Genomic DNA, 25,106 nt, shown 5'->3' on the forward strand with positions numbered 1-25,106 from the left:
GTTTATTTGGTGGGTAAAGGTTATGTTTCTGAAGTGAAGAATATGAGAAGAGAAAAATAAAGGGGAAGAAGAAAAGGAAAATAAAGAAAAAAATTAAATTGTTCAAAGAAATAAAAGTATAGAGACTAGTTTTAACAAATAGAAAACATAGAAAAACTATGTTAAAAGAAATAGAAAAGGGAGGAAATAGAGCGAGAAGGAAAAGAGAATGGAAAATAAAGGGAAAAAAAAGAGAGGAAAGTTCAAAGAACATAAAAGAAAAAAATTAAATTGCTAAAAACGAAAAAAATATAGGGACCAATTATAAAGTTTAACCTAAAATTTTTGTTTGAAATGATGATTTAACGCAACGACAATTAATGCTCAGTGACTAAAATATTACAATACGATAACGTAAATGATTAAAACGTAACATTTCAAACGTAAGTGACTAAAATGTAACCTGAGACAAACAAAAGTGACTATTTTAACAATTTACCCATCGTGAAATATATTAAAAAAGTAAACACAAGTTAAAATTGGCGACATAATTATATCACTGTTGTGTTACACTAATTATTCTATAAAAAAAATGATTGTTATTATAGTAGCAAGTGCGGCAATATTTTGCATTAACATATACTTATCATCAATTATTTCATTAAACATAATGTGTAAATAATTATTAGGACCACGCTTTTAAAAGTACAATGATATCATACAACATTATTACATTTCATTTTTCTCCATCCTTTTTATTATTGATAATAGGATCTGATTTTGTTTCTTAACATCCTAAGATATGACGTTACATGAGATTTACCTAATTAAGGTTCACAGTTTAGGGAGTTGAATATGCATGATTCGCTGAGGTGCAGGTTCTGCTGGAGGACACATGTTGGGTTTCCCAAGAGGCACGAGTACTGTAACAATTTTTGTTATTATTAAAAAAAAGAAAAGAAAATGATTTTACCAGTAATTAGACATCACTGTGCCTTTGTTCAAAGTCACTAATTTATGTTTGGTCTCGGCATATTTGGCAGTGACACTGTATACCTTTTATTCTTTTGGGTCGCCTTTAGAAACCTTTATTTCAACTTTCAACTAGTTTGCATATAGGTTTTATATGTTCATGTTAAATCAAAATCTTTCAAATTTATTTTTTTTCCAACGTATCAAAATTTTGCTGATAAATTCTTTATTATTTGTTACCTAGTTGAGAATTAGCAGAATATATAAAAGAAAAGAGAAAATAATGATATTAATCCATAACGGCAGCAAAAGTGAAGTCTACCCATTTTTTGAAGTCCTTTATTAATTGCAATATAAAAGCTTACAAAACCATTGCAGCATTCATACAAGTTTGAGGACATATGCGGAACCAGAGCCAGACCCAGGATTTTACGAACTAGACATTAGAGATTTCACACGACAAAGAAAATCAAACACCACAATAGGCTTTAATAGGACATTTGGAGTTGTATCCCTCGTCTGTGCGATAGAAGCGAAGGAGCCCCAAATGGTCGAAGGTATTATATTTGAGGGGATGTAGGTCGTCAACAAGCTCTTCAGGCACTTGAATTGTTCCATTGTTGAAGGCAAATAGCCCCAGTGAATATCTGTCTATGTTCCCGCTCATTACCACTTGGTGTCTTGGAGAAAGTACCCGGTCGTTACTCCATGCCTAAATTAATTAACACACCAAAAAGAACAATGATAATAAATAGGAAGGACAAGATTACAAGTAGCATATAATATGTTACGCAGACTCACCATGAGTGCATCGCCCGCAATGACCACAAAGGATGAAGGGGATGAGAAGTCAACATTAATCCGATTCCCATCCCTTGTTTCGACCTCTAAAGCATTTACTTGGTTTTGATGAAGTATCGTCGTAAAACTCTTGTCAGTATGAGTAATAAACCCTAGAGTAGGCTCACTTTGCTGTGGAGCTCGATTCTTCAGCAGCCGTAGAAGGTAGGTGGTTGCATCAGTATAAGCATCATGGTATCTCTCCACACCATAACTCTCAAATATCATTCTGGTCACCATTTGATCCAGCTCCGCTGCTACCTTCGCATACTTGGAAATATATTCACTAAGTAGCAATGCAATAAAGAGAAAACCCAATTAGTAACAAATCAAAACATAATTGAGAGAGAGAAACAATCTTGATGAATACCAGAAACGATCATTTCCTTGGGGCCACATTAAATTGGTGAAGAACCGAGTTCCCTCTACAGAAGTAGCGTTGTCGATGCCCAAGCTTTCATGGAGAGGTAGCTTGGGGATTTGTCCGACATAGCCATTCAAGGGCTTTTCGTATCGGTTCTTCATTTTCGTTTCTGTTGGGAGAAGGAACAGTTCTTCCAAGAGGGAAAACACTTGATTGTGAAGTTGTAATGGAAATTTATCGTATTCTATTATAAAACAACCATACTGTTCAAGTGCATGTGTAACCTTTTTGCATGCTACCAACCAAGAATCTGTTCCAGGCTTCAATTCTGCATCGGAGAAATCTAGAATTGGAAGAGTGGGCGTTAATTCGGAACCCATAATTAATGCCTTCAAACCCAGATAAGATTAAGATTTCTTCAAGTTTCATGTTTCTTATAAAGGACCATAGGTGTTAATAAAAAACCAAACAAATTAATAAAATTCTAGCAAGCTTATTTTCCACTGTGCAGGTACTATGTACTGGTACGTAATGTTTCTTTTTTCCCATTTTTTACCTAAACTATTATTTTATTATATGCATTTTTTAAAAGGGTAAATTGTATATGTAGTCACCTAATTATCAAAATTTTTTATTTTAGACACCAAAAGTAAAAAATTTACAATTTAAGCACCCATGTTACATAATTCAGTTATTTTGGTCACTCTTGTTAAAATCACATGTGACGATTAAAAAAATTGATGTAATAATAAACTTAATTCTCAACTTATATCTGTTTAATGCCACGTGACATTTTTAACTCTACATAAAATGAAAAGGTTAATTCATATAACTTTTAAATTAAATTAAAGATATATATGTGTGGGGTTAACTGGTTATATCTATAACTTATATAATATTACAAGTAGATGTGGTTGAAAAGATGGAAATAGGGGAAATCTTTCTAGTTTAAAAGATGAACTCCCTGGGAAGTTAAGGAGAGGTTCTTTTACCAGCATAAGCAAGGAACAGTTAAAAAGGGGTGAGGGCATTCTTTTTGTACCAAAGAGGAGAACTTAGCATCTTCGTCTCTAGACTTTAAAAAGCAACGATGCAAAGGGAACCTTTGAGCCGTGTAAAAATGTAGCAGTCCAAGTTCTCAAATTTAACTCCTCTACAAGCATTTACCGTCTCACTCTTCTTTTGTTTTTGTTTTTAATGTTGTGACTTGGCTATTTGATGTTTTTTGAAGATATTTTAATGCTTTGCATGTATCTTCATAGGCATAGCCCTTGTATCTCAATATTTTAATGTTTTTTTTCTTAGGTCTCAACGAAATTATACTCTCATACCATCCCTTCCCTTCATTACAATACTAGTAAACACACACCATAAGGGTAAAAATAATTACATTTTTCTTTTTTTTTTTTTTGAAATATAGTCGGAGCTATCAAGTTTGTATGTATTTAATCGCAAAGTTATGCATATTCATTAAATAAGGCAACATTTCAATATAAAAAAAATTAAGGATATCATTATTAAAATTATTGGGAGATGATCTCATTGATTGTTTAGAATGATGAAATGTCTTTTTCAAACTCAATATATTTATTAATTGTTTGTAGCCAGGTTCAATATATCATTTTAGGCTGCCAATTAATTTGGTCCCCCATAGTCAATATAATTAAAATGATGTGTTTTCTTTTTAATAATTTTAATCATTGTACTGTAGGAGCTAAGTTTCACAGAATAAAGTTTGTTGAAACAAACAAACTCTCCATTTCATCAATCTTGTCTGTCACTCATCTTTCACCATACATAATGATCTGGCGAAACCAACCCAATTGTCATGTTTCACAAGGACAAAGCATATTCTTCTTCTTTTAAATGTTTTTTTTATATATATAAAAATATTCCCCATAATAATATTTATTGAATGTTTAAGTGAGGTTGAATTTACTTGTGAATAAATTACAAGATTTAGATTAATAAGATTAATATATTAACAATTGACATATTAATACTATTGTAATCAATAATGAATGTCATAATTAATAATTTATGTTGAGGCAATTATGAGATGAGTGTCACGAGCAGTACTTATTAAGGTAGCCGACGCACCATTTTTTTATTGGAATATATAGGTATCGATATCGGTCTATTTCAATATATCATTTCAGATTTATTGATATTTTTTTAAAAAAAAATGTTTACAAATATTAAATAAATGATATTGAGTGAATTTTAATATGAAATATTCATCAATAATATAAAATACTCATTAATAAACTCCACAAATAAAAATTATCATTCAATAAATTCAAAATTAACAAGAAAAAAAAGAAGCCAATGGGTGAGAGGGTTTTTCAATAAATGATGAATGATGTTTCTTTTTCCCTTTGATAATTAGGTGATAGGGTTATTTTATTATATTTTAATTTCTATATTTTAAATGTGAAAGTATATCTCAAAACGTTAAATTCTTTTCCCGTGTAATCTTTTTTTATTGCTCAATTCATTCTAATTATGTTTTTAGCATAATAATAATAGTTAAGAATTTTATATTTTTAAATCTTATTTATGCATCTACCAATACACCATGTTTCGGCCAATGCGGTCGGTACCAACCGAAATTTTCACCAGTGCAGAAAGGAGTGTTGCTTATTCTCTTTTAGCACTGGAACGATGTGCACTAGCCAGTATGACCAAAACCGATGCAAGATTGACTACCATGATGCCCATTAGAGGTGATAATGAATCGGTTCGAATCGGGCCTAAATATGATATTAACATACTTTATACTTGTCCAAACTCGCCCATATTTGCCAAAGGCTAACCCAAGCCTATTTTAGGCCCTCCCATATTATTTTTATTTTTTTAAAAATATTTTATTATATTATATTAATGTTTAATAATTTTTATACATTTTTATTTTTTTGAAATTTTTTATATAATCATCTTAGTATTATTTTAATCTTTACATTAGAATAGTATTATATATTTAGTATAGATTTATTTTTTGATGTGTTCTATTACATAATATATAAAAATAATATAATATAAAGTATTATAAACTTTACTTAAAACGAGTCGAGTTAGACCGAGCTCGGGCCCGAGCCTGGCCTATATTTTAAATGGGTCTAATTTTTTTGTCCAAGCCTATTTTTTTAGCCTAATAATTTTGCCTAAACCCTCCCAAATTTTGGGCTTGGTGCATAGCTCGACCCATGAACAAGTCTAGTGCCCACTGCGTCTATCACTGCTTAGCCTCCTAACTTGTCATATTTACAGATTGACAATTTTTGTAAACAAAATCTGAGTTGTGATCTTTGCTAATATTTTTGATGTGTGCAAGCTCATCTATAATGTCCAATCCATTTATAGAAATGTATCTTAGAGATTGTGTTGGATTGGATCAAGAAAATCAACTTCACCGCTTTAAGAAATTGGATTGGATTGAATCGAATCGGGTAACATGGTAACATATCTGGAAGATTTGAAGACATATCCTGGACTTATTGAAGATATTCTCCGTGTTGATTATCTTCCTCCTTTCCAGTGAAGATTAATTGTAATTAATCTAGTATGTTAGTAAGTTGAAAGTAGTTTAAATATTTAAGATTTGTATAAGTTCTATATAGAGAGTTTTAGCGCTTATACATTCATTAAGGAACTTGTAATTGACAGTGCATTGAATGCGAAAACGAGCAAATTACTTGGTTTTCAAGCTATGTTTGTAATAGGAAAACTTAGAAGAGAGATCTAGATCTTAGGTAACAAAGTGAAGTTGCTAAACTGGTGACTTGGATCACTTGTTGTAAAAGGTATGGAACTTGGCATCGAATGAAACATATTCATGCTACTTGTGGGGTGTACCTTGTATATTCGGCCGAACAGACGATGACGTCACGACGAGAAGCTTCCCGATGTTCTGACAACGTGAATGGGGACGTTGCGACGTGTTCCCCCACATAAATCGAGTTTCTTCTCCCAGTTAAACTCTGCTATCTTTTCTCAGCTAAACTCTGATTCTCTAGGGATATTTTAGTATGATTAGACCTCTAATCTTAGTCTATTTAAAGGGGTCTTGTATCCTTGTTTTGATATGCCAATTAAAAAGGCAATTAGTAGTACTTTAGAGCTTTTTCTTTGGGGGGTGACAAGATGTAATCGCAGATAAGTTTTGACAAGAGTTTTCGTGATAACTATGGAGAGAATTTTGTACCCTTTTTTAGAGAACTCTATGAGAGTTAGAGTTTTGTTTTCGGGGTTTGGATTTGTACGTTTAGTACATTTAAGTTTATTTTCTCTATATTATACTATTGTTTGTTTATTCATTTAGTGAAAAACCGAAGCCTCTTTTACCCATGATTTTTATCCTCTTCGAAAGAGTTTTTCACGTAAAATTTGTGTTCGATCTTTTCTACATTTTCTATTTCGTTGTTTATGCGTGTTCATCCCAACAAACTAATCAGTTAATAGATACATTCACCAAGCTACTTGAGAAACCAGCATTTGATCGCCATCTATTCAAGCTAGGCATTGCCGCATACTACCCATCTTGAGGGGGGGCATATTGGTGTAGACCAAGTCTTTGAATGCAAGATCTCTTGAACCTGTTCTACAGTTGATGTTAATTGTCGGTTGAGATTGCTTTTTATTTTGTAATATTATTTTTCTATTAAGCTTTTTATAATCATCTCACTTTCTATCCAACTTCATCAATAATAAGTCCATTAAAGAAGATATAATTTTAATTTTTGACCTCTTATTTTTTTTTTTGGATAATTGTGATGGAAAATAAATTGTTTGGGGTTCAGCCCAAACTATTATATTTACAATATAATATTCTTATCAAATGTTGATATTAGTTTTTAATATTTCTACTTTCTCATTTAAAATAAAGTCTCATTTTTTATATATAAATAGATTTGTTAAATAATTTATTTTGGGTGTAGCATAATTTTATAAATAATACCAATTAATAAATACACAATTATCAGATTGAAAAGTGAACATTATGATGAATATTTGGTCAAATAATTAACAAGTACAAAAATTTATTTTAAATTCATTTAAAATTTTCATCAATATAATTATTTAAGTATAAATTATTATAAAATCAATAAATTATAAAAATCAACTGATCTCAGAATTGGAGTCAAATTCAAATTATTAAACTTTTTGGTTCGAATATTTTTTAGTTTGATTTTTTTTTTGAAACCTTTAATCAAAGGTTTACCAATAAATTTGGATTTGATCATAATTGAACAAGACGAGTTCTCATAGCAATAAAAAAAAAACCTTCAGCCATGAAGTTGCTTCTTTTATCATTTACAAATACAGAAATGAAAAAAAATAGACTGCATTGGATTTGTTAAATAAAAACAAAAGAACTTTTAATCATGGATTGATGGTATACATATGTCACAATGGAAGTAAGAAATTGTAGCTTGTAATGAAAAATATGTGTAGACATGCTTCTTTTCTAATATCTTAGCACTATAAAGATGGATCTGCTAAACACTAGAAAGATTGAAAGAAAACTCTAGCGTATTTGGAAATTAAACAACCTTATGGAGACAGTGAAGATTGCACCAAAGAGTATTGTGAAAGCGATAATTATAACTGCTACAATTCCAATGAATTCATGTTTGAAGCCCAAATAATTTCTCAAGTATTGTTCGACTGTCTCACCATTCTCAAGGACATCCTGAATATCTCCAAATTGTGAAACAACCAAACCATACAAGGTCCAAGATACGGGGCAAATGTAATAGTACCATCTCCACCATATAGGAATTCTCTATAAATTAAGGAGTGGGGAAAAAGTTAGTTATCCGGAAAATGAGTGAATATATTAAGAACTTGAGAAAACAACACTTACCGGGCGTGGGATGACGAATCCAGAGAAGACATTCCATATTCCATAGAATGCTGAGGAAACTATGCCTGCAATGTGGTGATTTGGAGTGACAGCCACTGCCATCATGCCATAGAAGGTGAAGTACAACAAGGTGAAGTACATGAAGAAGAGATACCACAAGAACTTAGCAGCAGTCCATTCGAACCCAATCATCACATACACTATAAGGCCATACACAACAGCTTGAACAAAAATATAAGGTATCTCGATTAAGACCTGCAGTTGCAAGATGTGAAAGTCAATTCTAATGCACCTATTTTTAAACAATTCTCTTTCCAGAGTGAACTCTTCAACGAAAAAAGGAAAAAGACTTACCTGGGCAATTGCATATGGCATGGCAGAATACATTCCAGCAGCTTTTTCTCTATAAAAGACTGTCCTTTCAACAGCCACCACGGGCTGCACGGATGCAGCATTTTGGATGCCAAGGAAAAGAACAGCAGCATACATTGAACCCATTGCATTGGCCAGATCTTGCCTTTTTTTCCTGTAAATTTACAACGTGTCAATAGATATATGAATATGATAAAAGTCCAACGATGAAGCTGAGCATTTGTACTTGCTTGTTATAGCTTACGTTTTAGTGCCGAGGTCCCAGAACAGTGTCCCAAACATCAATGCTATGACAGTAGTAAAAAGTAATCTCACAGCAGTATAAGCGGGGTTGCGCCAATATGACCACCGTTGCTTCCATAAGCAAGCAGCACACTGAGTCAAGAATGGCTGAGAGAACTGAGTTGGAAAATAGAGTTCCTTGAACCAGGAGCCGGTTTGCTTAAATCTTTAATAAGAGTTTTGTTTCTCCTAAACAATTGACATTCATCAGTTTTAAATTCAAGCTCATATAATCTTATGTTGAGTTAAAGTAAACAGATTATTGCAGTGTTGATTATTACTTGTATAACTCTTGACTTTTTGTAGATATCAGCAAAATCAACACCTAAAGCTAATTCCTGTGCTGTCGTGCTAACTTCTAACATCCATGTTGCTGGATTGTAGCCATTTTTGATTTTGCTAACTCCTTGAATTCCCTGAAGTAGGTGAACATATATCATGTTATAGATATAGTACATATGAACAGGGAAATGAATACGTTAACAAACTTTGTAATTTTTGGTATTTTATTTTATCTCACCTCAAAATAATCAATAAGATGTTTGGAATGGTATCCTAATGGCCCCACATATATCTCTTGTCCTCCCCGCTTCATAAGGAATAGCTGCAATGGCATGTTTTTTCAGTAATACAATTAAGCAAAGAACCAACTTATTTTCAAACTAATATTTCATAGTTCTTACTTCTCACCTCATCAAATGCTTCAAATATGTCGATACTCGGTTGATGAATGGTGCAGACAACTGTTCTTCCAGTGTCCACTGTGTTCCTAACTGTCCTCATAACAATTGCAGCAGCTCTTGCATCAAGCCCTGAAGTTGGCTCATCCATGAAGATGATAGAGGGGTTAGCCACAAGCTCAACAGCTATAGTAAGCCTTTTCCTCTGCTCGGTTGACAAACCATTTACACCAGGTAAACCGACTTGTGCTTGCCTTGATGGATTCAGTTCCACAAGATCCATGACTTCATCTATAAACATCTAATAACACACGGTGAAATAAAACATCAATATAATTCAAGCCACGGTGATCATTAGGAAAAAGCGTTATTTCGTTTGCCTCTGCTCTTAGGATCATTAATGTGTTATTGCCTCAGTAAAAACCTCTAACTTGTAACAAAGTAGAGAAAGAAACTTGAAAAGGCTTAGGATGCAATGAATGCCAACCTTTCTGGTTTCAGCGTTGACCTTTTCCGGTAGTCGAAGCCAAGCAGAATAGAGCAAGGATTCACACACAGTGACATGAGGAGAGTGAATGTCATTTTGCTCGCAATATCCAGATACTCGAGCAAATGTTTCTTGCTTCTTTGGAAAACCTGAAACAGTGATGTTCCCCTCGATATAACCACTAGTTTTTCTGCCAGCAAGCACATCCATCAGAGTGGTTTTGCCAGCGCCACTAACACCCATGAGAGCTGTGAGAACTCCTGGTCTAAAAGAACCACTAACACCCTTTAATAGCACCAATTTATCTTCATTGACACCTTGTTCTTTTATTTCCTGTATAGTTTCAATCCAATCAAATACGCTCTCTTATTAGGACATAAACTGAACAAATATATGATATTCATACATTGGAACTTTATCTTACCTGTGGCATATCAACTGAATAGATAATGTCATCAAATGTGATGGAATGTGGTTCAAATGGAAGAACCATTCCTTTTTTCTTGTTCCCAGTGGTTACTTCATCCATAGACGATGACTTGGATGAGATGCTTGTTTTAGTGTCATCTTGAACCTCTGCATTTCGATTATATTTAGAACATACACATCAACTTGTACACAAACACAAGGATGTAAAAACTAAATGAGCTCTAATACTTGAACTAGTTACACCACCTGAGCTACTTTCGGCTTGCTCTTTTTCTTCGAGTTCTTCTGATATTACAGCCTGAATCTTCTCAAAAGCTGCATATTTATTTGCAAAAATGAGTAAGAAAATAACACTCAATTTGAAAGAAATATAAGTTCTTAAGACTATAAGTAGCTGCCAATAAAGCTATACTCACGCTTTAAATAGGCAAGCGCCATAGTATAAAAGAAGTTGAACAATACTATGAATCCAAGCAATCCCCCTACTCCGAACCAATACCACCGTGGATCTTGGAAGAAACCCCTAGACTTTAAAATTGTAATTCCAAGTGGTTCATTTGAGCCCGGAAGAATCTTCAATATGAAAGAAGACATAAAATATCATTAGATTATTAGGAGATAATATTCAGAAATCAGTAGACATTACAAATTCAAAGCATTACTCTTCTCCATTGGTTTCCAAGGAATTCATTAACCATCAATGCATTTTGTCCATACATCATAGGGGAAATCCAGTAGCCCCATATCCACCATTTCTTTATATCATCTGTGACATTGTGACATTGAACAAAGAAAATCAATTACAAATTCCATTTTCCATCAAAAGTTCAATCTTTTGAGCTATTTTTAGGACTTCTCATATGTACCTCGTGATAGGACAAAGCCACCTAATGCAAAAAGTATGAGCAAAGCAAAAGCTCCGAAAGTGTTAGCGACAACCATGTTTCTACCAGCTGCAGCAATAAATCGGAACAATCCTGAAGACATTTGGGTCACCAGAACAAGGATGAGGTATTGCCTAAACAACCTGTGCCAGACAAATCACTTTCACATAAATTTAGATCAGAGCTAATAAACAAGCAACTATACTATAAATGGTACTAGTCAAGTTCTCCTCGATATTTTTATTGTCAATTCATTTTCTTTACCTTTCAACATTCGGATCAAATCCAATGACATAGTAGGTAAGAAACACCCATAAGGAAACTTCTAGAAATGAGATGGGGATCTTGAGTATACATGTTGGTAAAGCATATGCCCAAGAAGGAAAGAATAGGAGGTCTCTCTGCTTGAAAAAGACAGGAAGCTTAGCAATGGTCATAGAAATCTCAGACATCCCATTAAACATGATTGCGATCAAGCCAAAAAACAAGGCCCCCATATAGATTCCTCCCCCTTCAATTGAATCATTTCTCATCTCAGTCCTCAGGAAGAGCGTCATAGTAATGAATGCCATTATTGTTAGCTGGTAGCACAAAGAAAATAAAGTTAAAGAGTCGTTGTTTAAACCTTGATAATTGTAGTACAAGAATCGAGTTTCATTAGTTCATACTTGTATAAACTTGAAAATGTACACGAAAGAGTTTCTCTTCATCAGCAGATATTCCCTTGAGATGCAAGCTTTGAGCAACTCTTTCCTTCCAACACCATACTTTTTGGTTGTCAAAGCAGCTGGGTGGCTCTTTGTTTTTTCATATGGAACACCAAGTTCATCTCTAAGTTCCTTTCCCACATGAAATGATTGGAATGCCTCAGAGAATTCGTTGGCTGTGACAAACCTATAAGGTTGATCTTTATGTACCCAATACTGTTGTTGATCTTTCCTTGATGTAACCTGCGAATGAACAAAGTCGAGGTAAATGCGATAGAAGAGCAACTTGGTCCCAATGGGAAAAAAGGATCAAAACCTCCATCAAAACTTACTTCTTGCAAGAAGTCAGCCACTCCTTTTCTCTCCGGACACTTGAAGCCCATAGATTCAAAGAAGCTCAACACATGTTCACGAGGACCCTGATATACTATCTGGCCGTCAGAAAGGAGAATGATGTCATCAAATAGATTATAAGTCTCTGGAGCTGGTTGGAGAAGAGAGATGATTGCAGTTCCATTAAGGATGTGAACAGTTTGCTTGAGGGAGTTCACAATTTGGAAAGTTGTGGAGCTGTCCAGACCAGTAGATATCTCATCCATAAACAGTACCTTTGCTGGTCCAACCAGCATTTCACCTAAATGGGTTAACAGATTCAAATGTCATGATAAAAAGTTTAGGGAAATTTACGTATCGAATGAATGGATTAATTGATATCATGACTTACCAGTTGTGACACGCTTCCTCTGTCCTCCAGAGATACCCCTTAACATTTCATCTCCCACCATAATGTCTGCACATACTTCTAGTCCTAAAACCTACAAAATTTTTAGCAAAGTACTCAATAAGTAATGAAATTTTCATCTATAACAGTGCTTCTTGCAAGTCTTTCAATATACTTCAAATTTTTACAACTCTTGCCTTTAGAACATAATCTGTGATTACATTTGCTTCCTGACCTTCTGTTGCTACTGCCTGAAATATTAGAAAAGACAAGTAAATGATGAAGAATACATGGTTCTCTCAAATATATGGACATCCTTGTCATACAGATTCAATCTTAATTTAAATCCCAAATCTGATTATCAATCAACTCTTTCCTGTTGTCATGAATGAAAATGTCAATCCATATCTTAATTTAGTTCTTACCTTCATGTAAACATCCATATCAGGATCAGGTTTAATGTTTGCTTGTTTCTCTCTTCTTGACAACTCCGCTAACAGCTCTGTAAACCCCCAAAACAACAAATTTTCAAGCTTTAAAGGTTTAAAAAAACAGCATTCATATTGTTCCAATAGCGGGAAAAAGAACAAAAGGGTTGGAAATCAAACTTACCATAGCGGTCTCCAACCCCTTGGCATCTTGCAGAAAAGGCCAAAGTTTCCCTCACAGTCATTTCTCCAATGTGAAGATCATGTTGACTGATATAGGCAACTGTTCTCTGTGGCACAAACTCATCCAAGCCATGCCCATTATATGTCACTTTCCCCGAACACTGCGAAAGAATTCCACTATCAAATTAGATATCAAAACAATGACAAAGAAGTTGACGCAAAAGGCAAAAGGCAAGCACCTTGAGAGCAGGATCAAGTTTTCCAGCCAAAGCTAACAAAAGAGTGGTCTTCCCAGAACTTGGAGGACCCAAAAGCAATGTCAACCTGTAATAAGTACATGAGAACAATGACAGAGTAAATCTAGAATCGCCACAACTTTTAATTTCATAATAAAAATAAAAATTAATATCACCATTGTTACCTGCTCGGCTTAATGATGCCACTGACATCATTGAGGATGGTCAGCTTTTTCTTTCTACTAGAAAGAATACCCATATCAATCAAGAAACCCTGTAATTTACAATACAAAGTGAAACTTGAGAAATGATACTAAGAAAACAAAACTCTTAAATGGTAAAAAGTAAAGAGTATGTTTCCAGGTTGCTACCTCAAATAAACTAGTAATGAAATTAAGAATTGTGGGCAAAGCATTCGTCCCAACAAAAGCTTGAGCTTCAATATTTAGATGTTCAAACCGGACTTCAATTGTGGGAAAATCAATGCCAACCCTGAAAAAAAAGGACTCATTTCATACCGTTATCATTACATGAGACTGGATCTTTAAATTCTTTCCATTGCATTTTCCTAGTAACCAAACGTTAAAAAGAAAAAGTTGTATACCTAGCTACACGGTTCTTGAGATTCAACAAGAACTTCTCATTATCTTCCTCTGCTACTTTAACCAACCGCTCAAGCAAAGCCTTCCGTTCTACCCAACCAAGGTCATGAATATTGATTTCACTGGCACCACCTTCAGAACTAGTCAATATACCTTTCCTGAGACGAGAAACAGTAGGTAGTTTCTCAAGTGCTGCCCACTTTAAAGCTTCTTCATCATCCTCTTCTCGAGAAGACCTTGAAAATACCTCCAGATCATTGTTTCTCCATGCCGAAGGACTCCTCCGTAAACTACCACTAGCTCTATAAATATCAGCACCCTGCATTACCAAAATACGCTAACACCCCCCAAGACTTATCAAAAACTTCACGTTTTAGGAGCTGAAATCAAAGCAAAAAGAATGTAGTTTTAGTTTCCAAGTATAAAACGAAGAAAAAAGAGAGAATTTAAATTGAGGAAAAACACTACAACTTTGAAAACTGAAACACCAAAAGAAAACAGAAACAGGATGTATGTTGTCAAAAAAATTTGTTAGTTCTTGCTATATATATACATATATATATATATATCCAAGAGGAAGAGATTGGATAAAATTATGAAATTTAGAAAAATCTGATTTGTCATTAAAATAATAAAAATAACGTAGAATCACAGTATTATATAATCTCTTTCGGTTAGTTTTGTTTTCTTCATAAAACAAGGAATTTTCCCAAAAAACCTTGTGAAAGTCCATGGGTGGTCTGTCGCGTAATAAAAACAGTGTGGAAACTGAAGAACCGCCCATCTTTGACTCATCTCTTTGCCAGTGCCACCACTCGATGGTTCATTTTGAACATTTATTTGTTACTAGTAGAAACCAAAATAAATTAGTATGGCTAATGTTTATAATTTTTTAAAACAAACGTAAAAAGACCTTTCTAATTCCTCTCGGTATTAAATCATAAAGTAGATGATTATATGATTATTGTATAATCAAAAATTAGAATGAGGAATGTCTTCCTCTTTTATATATATGTATATGGTATGCGATCTTGTCTTGTTTCCAACATTTATCTTAAAATTGAAAATAAGAGTCCTAACATTTAATTTGCACTCAAACAAACTCCAAACTCATCTTAACATAAATTAACCTTTTACTTGAAAATATATAAATACTTATTTAAACAAAGCAATATATTTGAGGGACTTTTTTTAAAATTTTACCCAAAATAAAAGGTCAAATAAAGTTATACACAGTCACTTGTTCTAAAGTGGTATTTGCCATTCGAAATTTAAAATTTCCATAGATAAAATAAATTTTATTAATAAAAATAAAAGTATAATTAATATTTTATTTTATTTTAAAAGCCACTAAAATGAATAATTAATTAGGATTTTTAACAAGTGAAATATTATATTTTAGCTCATATAGATTTGGACTAGATTGTCTTCAGATTCAAATTACTTCGAGTTTGGATTAGCTCGGACTCGAATGTTCTCAGGCTCAAATTCTTTCCAAGCTTAGGGTGTTCAAATTCAAGTCTTTTCAAATTTCGATTTTTTTTCAAACTCCGATTATTCCAGATTCAACAGAGGTTTAAGTTGGGCGAGTGGACTTGAATAGATTCAAATAATTTTGATGTTTTATAAATTATATTTCAAACCTAATAATTACTTTTACTTTAACATTACGATAACACATACAAATTCACTTCTTATAGATAAAATATTATATATATTATTTTAATAGAAAATTGTATATAACATAACTAAAAAATATAAGATATAATAATTTTATAAACATAATTAATATTATTATATGATATGTATATCAACTTTTATGTAATAACTTTTTTTGTTTATTTGTAGGTAACATTTATGGTTATATGATACATATATAAATTTTATTTATTTGAATTATTATCTAGAATTTATATAAGGCACAAATTTGGATTTCAGTAAAATTTTTAAATTGACAAAAATAATCTTTATTATCTATTATGTTACTAAGTTCACATTTGAATATTTTTATTTTATTATTAAATTTTAAATATTAAAATATATTTATTATATTTAGTCTTAAGAGTTAAAAAATTTTGGAATTTTTTTTAAAAAAAATCAATTAAATTCATAAAAGATTCAACTACGCCCTTCTGATAATGAAAACCGTCATTGATCAATTTAATTGTTAATAGACACATGCAATTGACAAAATCAATTAGAAGCTAACATGTGGCATGCCACATACCATATACATTAAAAAAACTAGTATCCTAAAAATTATAAGGAAAGAAATTAAAAAATACACGTAGAATGAAACTGGACAAATAAACTTCCAAATTTATTTGAATATAGACATTTATTTGTCTAGTTCATTCTAGATGTCCCTCAAGATATGATAAAAAAATTATAAAATTTTTAAGAAGCTGTAACAAATTATTTAAAAATAAAAAATATTAAAAAATCATAATGATTATCAGTAATTAATAAAAAAAATTCTAGCAAAAGCCATAAAATGTTAAAATATGATAACAAATTGTCCAAATATTGTCCATGTACCCTTGTATACCCCATTTTGTTTTGTTATAAAGGTTTTAGAGGCTACTAAAAATGAATACAAAAGTCGTGTTATTTGATCAGTTTCATAATTCAAATAATTTAATATTCATCAAAATACCTCAAATTAACAAGAAATATTATTTTAAGAGGGTTTCATGATATTTTTCATATGAATTATGGGTACAATAAATATATACAAATTTTAAATTTTCATTAACCCAAAGTTTAACAAATTTGGTAAGTAAATTTGATTTCATATATTAAATTAATATATTGGATCATTATATATTTTATGTAATAATTAAAATTAAATTTTGTAACTTTGAATACTTATTATGCATATATAATAATTGCATTAAAATTTATTTTAATTTATAATTTAACATAAAAGATTTATTGTTAATTATAAATTTAAATATAATTATATAATATTTAAAATATATTTTCATAAATTAAATAGTTATCATTTTTTATTTTAAATATCATCATATAATTAGATTAATTATTAGGTTAAAATATGCTAGAAGTCCCTATCTTTTGTAAATTTAGAATTTAGTCCTTGTACTTTTTTTTTTCAAATTTCAAAATTCAAGTTCAATCGTTATATTTATTTTGATCAATTTAAGTTTATTATAACGTCACTTTTTTAGTTGCATGACTTACAAGTGAGTATTTTTTTTTTATTTCAAAATGACACATCAATAAAGTTAACAAAAAAATTAACAGTGTTAACAATTAGACCTGAATTTTGAAATCTGAAAAGTATTAGACTAAATTATTGGAAATAAAAATATAGTGACTAAATTTTAAATTTGTGAGGAGTACAAAGACTTATGACATATTTTAACCTAATTATTTATGTTAATTTGTTACAAATTCAAACTTTTCGAGTTTTAGATTAGATCTCTCTCGAGCTTGGGCTCAAGTCGATTTTAGGCTCAGGCTCTCTTAAATTCAAATTTTTGCATATTCAAATCGTTACAAGATGAGATTGACATAAAAGAAATTTCAGGCGGGTGCTTATTTTGCCATGATTATAGATAAAGAGAGATAGATTTAAATGTTAATTTATCCTTAGCTTTTACATCTTTACATACCTTTTCGAACGGCCTTATAAGTCACGTGAGCAGGTGGTCGTATCAATATGAACATTAAGAAAAAAAACACAAGAAAAGGTAGGAAATTAATGGAAAACACAACCACGTCATTTTCTTTACTTTTTTTATTTTCCTCCCAATTAATACTACTTCCCAACTTCCATCTTGCAAATTAAATGGAACTCTTCATAATTTATATTTTCTTTTTCATGTTCCCATTTTGTAATCTTATTTTAGTTTTTAAAACATATCTATATTTATTTATTTTTATGCATAAAAACAGGATTTGAACATTACAATGTCTTCTTGCAAGGGAATTGATGTAACTTAACCGTCCTCCTCGTTATTCATGCAGGACGAAATTAAATTGTGGTTGTTTGGGAATTGCCATTTTGCCAACCCTTTTAATTTAAACATTTAACTTTTAGGGTTCTATCAAATGCACCCAAATCCCACTCATCCTTCATCTAACATTATAAACTAATTATATAATAATCGAATTTTTACGAAAGTGATTAAACGAAAGCTAAATTTTTTAAAGTGTTCAAATGATTATCAGTTTTTTTTTCTGAAAGCGTTTAAATAAGAGTTTTTCTAATGTAGTATATCAAGTTTCAATTTATATTTATATTTTTTTCTTCCTTTTAAAGTAATATATGATTCAGTTGTTATATATTTTATTCTAACTTAACTTTTAATATAGAATGAATTGAATTACGTGAAAAATTTTTATCTACGTAAAGAATTGACCTTTATATAATCATTTTAAAAAGTTTGACCCGGGTAAATAACCCCTTCGCCATTTTAACTTATTAAAAGAAACTCAAACCCCACCCTTCTCTAATAAATTTAATTAGCTTGCACATCTATAAATTTCAACTAGTTTTAAATATTTAAAAGATTTATCTATACTATATGTTTTACTGTTTGCTAAATTTGTGTTACTTACTCAACTCAATTATAAAATTATTAAAAATTATTTATGTTTTATAAAGTAATAAATTTTATTTTGAGGATAATATTCTTCTTTTATATTTTTAATTTACTCAACAATTTTTAAATGGAAGCATTTAAAACATATAAAATTTTAAGTTTATAACCTAGAAAATCTAGATAGATTGTGATGACTTTCAATGTTTTGGTTAAGAAAATGAATTCAAAGTTTTAGTACTGTATTTAATTTTTAAATTCATTTTTTTTACATTGTCGAACTATCAAATAAATTTTGAGTTTTAATGAAGTTTAAAATTTATCGAAATTTTTATTTTTAATTGTTTTTGTATAAGAATATATTTTATATACGTTTACAACATTACAAGCATTTTGATTTTTCATGATTTTGAATTTGATCTTAATATGATATTTTCTGGCCCTGTCAATAGGGTTAAATGTTGGCCATGTTTGACATGTATTTTGTGCTTTCAACCATGCCAGTGGTTTTCAACCCACTAATACTAGGGTAAATTGTATTTGAGGTTAATTGTCATTGTCACTAAAGTTTTTGATATTTGTTACCGGGAGTAAGGGTGAACATAGCTGTAAAAAGTTTTGACACGAAATATGTTTTTGAATTATTTTATTACAGATTGCCTATAAAGTTTGCACTTCTGTATTTTTAACTAAATGTTTGGCCTAAATATTTTTTTCTGTATTCCTACTTAACCCAACCAAAGGAAATGTCGGTTGCTTACTGAGTAACTCTTTTAATATTTTTATAACTTCTGATTTTAGATATTATTACATTTCTTTAAAATTTTCAGATTTTTTATGCTTTTAGACCATTGAAAGTTTAAGTTGTATTTCGATAGGTTTCTTTTAACTTTCAAAATTTATACATGTTATATGAGGTTATGGTTATAATTTCTTTTAAAATGTTTTGGCTTAATCGAATTTTAGTTACTTAAGATCTCGTTATATTTATAAATTTAACTGTCATTTCAACTAAAGTCACATTTAATTTTTGTTTCAACTTTTTTTAAAATTTATTATATAATTTTTTTTATTCCCATCATACCAGTATTATTTATATCTATTTGGTTTGATTATCATATTGTGTATTCATAGGAGAATAAAGAAGTTGTGATTTCATAGGAGGATTGTTGGTAAAAATACCATAGAAGTCTTTGTATTAAGAATTGGAATACATTTTGACCCTTTTACCAAAAAAAAGACAAATTAGTTATTGAATGTTAAATTAAATAACAAATTAATTCTTCTGTTAAAAATTCCATTCATTTCTTCTATTAAAAATTAGTCCTTATACGTCATAATGAGGTAGACATGACGTTGGCATGCCATGTATTATTGTCTGATTATTTTGTCAACCATGCTAATTTTTAACTATAAAAATGTTTAAAACTTTTAACAGAAATGATCAGTTTGCTCTTTCATCTAACGTACAATGACTAATTTTTTGAATATAGGGGGTAAAATAAAATCTAACTCTTAGTACAAGGACCTCCATGATACTTTTGCATAGAATTTTTTTTTTCCTTTTTCTTTATAGAATTGTCTTTTGTTTTTTATTATACTTTTTTTAAAAGGGTTAATATTTAGTATTTTTTAATTCCCAAGGAACTTAAGAAAACTGCCATGTGTTTCTTCTTAAAAAATTATTTTTTAATATTTTACTAAATCATTAACTTATCAACTTCCTAACCCTGCTTGTGAAGTTTGCATCAAATAATTTTCTTTTTTAAAAATGTGTATGTTATTTTTGTATCATGGTTGTGTTTATACTATTTTATGTAGGGGAAATATTTGATACACTGCTAGTGGAGTTTTTAAACTTCACAAGTAGAGTCAGGGTGTTGACAAGTGTTCTATAAATGTATAATAAAATATTAAAAATAAGATAAATAATAAATTTTTTTAATCTCTTTGTGGAATAAAGAAAATATATTGTGACTATATTAAATATAAATTAATATAATTTCTTAAGTAGATTTTGACACATTTCCATTTAATTTGCATAGTTTGTTGTGGTTATGTTTGAAAACTAATTTGTTTATTTATTTTGTGTTTGTGTTGTACTTATCGTTACATGTTTTATATAATTTGTCATAGTAATTTAGTTTTGAAAATAGGGTTAGTGCAAATTTTTATCTCAGAAATAAGTAATTAGATTCACTTTCGTACTTATATTTTTCTTTTTAAATAATAACATGATATAATATTAAATTTTATATTTTTTCAAGTTTAAAGACCGTCAAAATAGGTTTAATTGTCAAGTTTAGATATCAAAAAAGACAAAAAAAATATTAATATTTTTAAAACATTATATTATTTAATTTGAATTTGGATGGAAAAGTGCCACCAAACCCATAAACTGGTTTATTCATGTAATGATTAATGATTTGCTTTAATTAAAATTTAATAAGTTTATTTTATGTTTGATGATAGATTTCGCAAAGTATAGCAAGTGATATTTGGGCTTACACATTGCAGTCTATCATAAAGCAAGTTTAGATTTCCAGAGAAACAGAATATATATGGATTAATTTTTTATAGAACACATTCACTGCCTGGGAAAATTAACCATATCATCAACAACAGATCATAGCATAATAGGTTTCATATTGGATAGCATTTTAATTATTGTTAGATACAACTCCAAGTAGAATTTGCAAATACACCCTCAGAAGTGCAGCAATAATATCCTGATATTTAAACAAAAGATAAAGGCAAGGTCAAGTTCTGAAAATTGTTTTTGATTTCTATTGATTAAAATATGCAGGATAGATGCCAACATGTTATACTTGGAAAACAAACACATTCACACATGTTTCTCTCAGTAATGTTGAGAAGGAATTTAACTATTCTTCATCATCCTCTTCCTCTAGCTTATTTGAGGTACTCTGGTTAACATCAGAGGCAAGCTCAGCTTCAAAAGGCTTGGAAGACAACCTCTCATAAGCTCTTGATCTTGCAGGAAGAAGCCTACATTGCCTGAAGGTCAGAATATGGCTAAGCTGATCATAGTTCCACCTTTGCTGACAATAGGCGACTGCTGCAAGCAAAACTGCTGTGATGGGAATGGCAACATCCCCAAAATTTGAGAAGAAGTCCAATGTCGGATTTACAAACTCGTACTCCTCTGCAAAGTAAGGATTGGGAACTGGAGCTCTTATATAGTCGTATAAATGAGGGAGAAGTCTGACCACTGTAATCCCAATGAAATAGAGTTTCCTCAGAGGTTTACAATCGATTTGCCACATCAAGTTACCAATGACTTGGGGGAGCAAGAAGAAATCTTGAACCAGGCCAATATACTCCTCTAGTTCAATTTGCCATTCCCGTAGTGTTCGGGAACGGCCCCTTGAATCTATAAACCTATCGGTTTGAAGCGGCATCTGTCTGGTTTTAACAGCATGAATGATCAGAACAATTATGTACCCAATGCCGTGTATGGTAAGGGTTGCAATAAGTACTCGCTTGTCACTTGGGACACGATGTGATTCGAGTGGGGCTCGTGAAAGTAATCTGATCCGAGATTTCCACACCTTCTGGCAGAGCCTCAGAGTCAAAAGGAACATCACCAGCACGAGAAGCTTCACCATGTAATCAATCAAATTCAGCCACTGACTCTTCTCAAGGTCATAAGATTGCATTTCATAAGAATCAGAAGCCTCTCTTTTAAAGAGAGCTTCAGCACCAGTAATAAGAGGAAGACTATACCCAAGGGCTTGGACACCCAGCAGAACAAGGGAAATAAAAGGAGAGGAATCAACATCCTGATTGAGGTAAAATAGCTGACTAGAAATGCAAGCAACTGCAAATGAAAGAGTCAAAACACAGAGGATTCCCTCAATACCCCGCCGAGAGAGAATATCCTCCCTCTGCTTCCTGTACATAATTGGCAGAGTCTGAAGCTTAATCATTCCAAAATATAGTGGGTCATCTTCAGGTCTCTGACTAGATATGGAGATTCTTGCAGTTGGGTTGAACAACCACCGTGCAGTAGTTGGTGGGTAAGACACTATGACTTCAATCAAGCAATCCAACCCCGATTCTAGATCAATGGTCTGAGATAAGATCTTCCATGAAGCTCGAACATCCCTGCAGCCAACAAGGTACATCCTTCCAAAATGCGGATCATAAAGACCCTCCAGAAAAAGAACAGAAAAATTGCTATAATCTTTTCCAATAATGGTTAGTTGAGCTGATACATTCAAAAGGAGCTGCTTTTCGGTGTATTCAGCTTTAGTGTGGTAAGGTGTCTCTCCTGTAGTTGTCGCATTTCTTGAATACCAATAGCGCCCGAACAAAGGACCAATTGAGAAAATATCCATCTGAATATCAACTCTCGGAGGATGAGAATTTGAAAAAGGATCAGGAACAGCAGAGATTTGAAGGGTCAGATCTTCTGCAAGAAAAGAAAGGCTGGACAAAAAGTCATCAGTGTCGTCTAGTTTAGGAAATTGCAGCAAGGATTTCTTGACAAGAGTTCCAAAACTGAAGGGCTCATTTTTTTCTAGGATTGCACCAGCTGATTGGATTTTTGAGTAACTATAATAAGGATGTGACACTCTGAAATAATTCCACAGCTCTGAGGGCCTCACTAACCTTTCAAATGATAAAGGGTAGTATTGCTTATTACTTCTATCAGTACTCGAAATACTCCCAAAAATAATGCTTCGCTGCTTTAAGGAGAACGACAGAGGAACATACAAACATATACGAGAGTTACAGCTACTCCCTTCTGCATCTACTATGCCAAGACAACCAACCATGCAAAGCTGCCCGCTGGAAGAATTCCAGATTCCTTCAGCAGCTAGAGTCATGTTGCTAAGCCCAGACCTCCATTGCACTCTATACTGATCCTCCGATGCAGGAGTGGCCCGAAAAACTGCAGCAACTCTTGCCACACTATCATTTCGATGCCCACTAGTTGGCTTGCACCTGACATCCTGCATGTAAAGCATGACATCCTTGAAGCTCCCATTTGTGGCTTTAATCTCTTGATCTGATACAAAAGGACCCAGCTTACTACAGTAGTCATCTGCGCTGTCGCATTTCCAGTTTGGCACAACAGTGAAAGGTCCACTATTAGTAACTTTCTCAAGAATTGCACAGAAACTACCTCCTTTGTAAACACTGATGCCAGAACTCATCAAGTTATCTCGATATGGATAAGGATCACATGCCTTGGATACAATCTTCTCAGACCCAAATTCATATTTTGTCGACTTGAGCATCTGTCCCAAAATGTGAACCTGATCAAAGTACTTAGCATTTGACTTTGGATTTAAACTTTTCAACTCCCCTCGTATCACCTTATTTGTCAAAGTATGTGTCAAGGGGTAGCGAAGAACAAGCAATATTTGATCATCTTGCAAAAGGGGTACCTGGTTGTTGTTTTGATCAGAGTCCTTCACCCATTCCCATGGATTGCTCGAGTCAGACTCCCGAGATGGCAACATTGCATCCCCTAACAAACACATCACTCTTTCTCCACCATTCCGTTTGTTTTCCATATAAATCCCTTCGAATGAAATCGCAAGCTGAGTATGAGCAGGCCATATCTGAAATCGAGGACTACCCTTGTATGGCCTCTCCGCAAATGAAGTATCCAGTGTTATGCCCAACATCAAAATGCCACTGACACTTACATACTTCTTAGTCCGATGTTTGTGATCGACATTTGTGATCCAGAAAGAAGATATATTAGAGGGAGGCTGTGACAAATTCTTAGGGATATCTCTATCATCAAATGGCATAATAGGAGCATCACCAACATCCTGCCACCAATCCCCATACCCGAAATTGAGCTCCTCTTTTATATCAGCTATCCTATTATCTTCAGCTTTGAATTCAGAAGCTGATGATAGAACTGATTTACAATGTTTCTTTACCTCACCAATTCTTTCATAATTGTGTTCCACTTCCATAGAAGATTCTTTTTTAAACTCAAACTCCACTTCTGGAACATAATTTGTCAACCCTAAGATAAACATCTCGCACATTATACAAACAACAACAACAGCCACATATACACTCCTCATGGTTCTAAAAATTTTCAATATTCAATCTCTTTTCTCAATATTTCTCAGCTACCCACTTCCTAGAAACCATTAAAAATCAAAACCCAATTTCTCAAAGAACAAAACGAAGTTTACAAATACAGCAGTTTTGCTGCGTCCGCACCAAAACTGAAGTTGTAGTCACTACATAAGCATTGATCTACAGCAAGAGCATCGGATTCGAGCTTATAGCTAGGTGGGTGGTTTTGCAAATTCAATGAACAAAATTTAGTAGAATAAAAAGAAAAGAAAGAAAACAAACCTGAAATTTTGGTAGTGACAGTTAAAGCTGTTGCAAAGATTTCTGGGAACTTCAGTTGGTGAAACTTTGGATCTAAGAGAATGCTTAAAATGAAAGACTTGGAAAGTGGTTGTAGCGTAAGAGGTCAACTTCTATTTCTGTTTGTTTGTCTTTTT

At 32.1% G+C, this 25,106-nt stretch overlaps 2 protein-coding genes and 1 pseudogene across 3 annotated transcripts; all 3 read right to left on the bottom strand.

The window, feature by feature from the left end:
• Positions 1 to 1,263: 1,263 nt before the first annotated feature.
• Positions 1,264 to 2,587, bottom strand: LOC107915864 (probable inactive 2-oxoglutarate-dependent dioxygenase AOP2). The gene is made up of 3 exons (XM_016845061.2): positions 2,162 to 2,587; positions 1,753 to 2,077; positions 1,264 to 1,663 (listed from the first exon to the last, which is right to left on the bottom strand). Exons 1-3 carry the CDS (start codon positions 2,533 to 2,535, stop codon positions 1,421 to 1,423), a joined length of 942 nt encoding a protein of 313 aa, XP_016700550.1. The 5' UTR covers positions 2,536 to 2,587; the 3' UTR covers positions 1,264 to 1,420.
• A 4,929-nt stretch (positions 2,588 to 7,516) lies between these two features.
• Positions 7,517 to 14,569, bottom strand: LOC107913924 (pleiotropic drug resistance protein 1-like; annotated as a pseudogene).
• A 6,657-nt stretch (positions 14,570 to 21,226) lies between these two features.
• LOC107913923 (uncharacterized) lies at positions 21,227 to 25,106 on the bottom strand. 2 transcript variants are annotated; one of them, XM_016842591.2, is made up of 2 exons: positions 24,952 to 25,106; positions 21,227 to 24,849 (listed from the first exon to the last, which is right to left on the bottom strand). In XM_016842591.2, exon 2 carries the CDS (start codon positions 24,669 to 24,671, stop codon positions 21,483 to 21,485), a length of 3,189 nt encoding a protein of 1,062 aa, XP_016698080.1. In that variant the 5' UTR covers positions 24,672 to 24,849; positions 24,952 to 25,106; the 3' UTR covers positions 21,227 to 21,482. The 2 variants fall into 2 exon arrangements, with proteins under 2 accessions (XP_016698080.1, XP_040958969.1); XM_041103035.1 differs by having other exon boundaries at positions 21,227 to 24,610; positions 24,952 to 25,102.

The sequence above is a fragment of the Gossypium hirsutum genome, chromosome D10, assembly GCF_007990345.1.
Source record: "Gossypium hirsutum isolate 1008001.06 chromosome D10, Gossypium_hirsutum_v2.1, whole genome shotgun sequence".
NCBI lineage: Eukaryota > Viridiplantae > Streptophyta > Magnoliopsida > Malvales > Malvaceae > Gossypium > Gossypium hirsutum.

Excerpts from the sequence above, each read along its gene's own strand:
- LOC107915864 (XM_016845061.2), bottom strand. The coding sequence starts at position 2,535 with ATGGGTTCCGAATTAACGCCCACTCTTCCAATTCTAGATTTCTCCGAT. Across the intron at positions 2,078-2,161 it reads CAAGGAAATGATCGTTTCTG|TGAATATATTTCCAAGTATG; the intron begins GTATTCATCAAG and ends ATTGCTACTTAG. Across the intron at positions 1,664-1,752 it reads TTGCGGGCGATGCACTCATG|GCATGGAGTAACGACCGGGT; the intron begins GTGAGTCTGCGT and ends TAATTAATTTAG.
- LOC107913923 (XM_016842591.2), bottom strand. The coding sequence starts at position 24,671 with ATGAGGAGTGTATATGTGGCTGTTGTTGTTGTTTGTATAATGTGCGAG.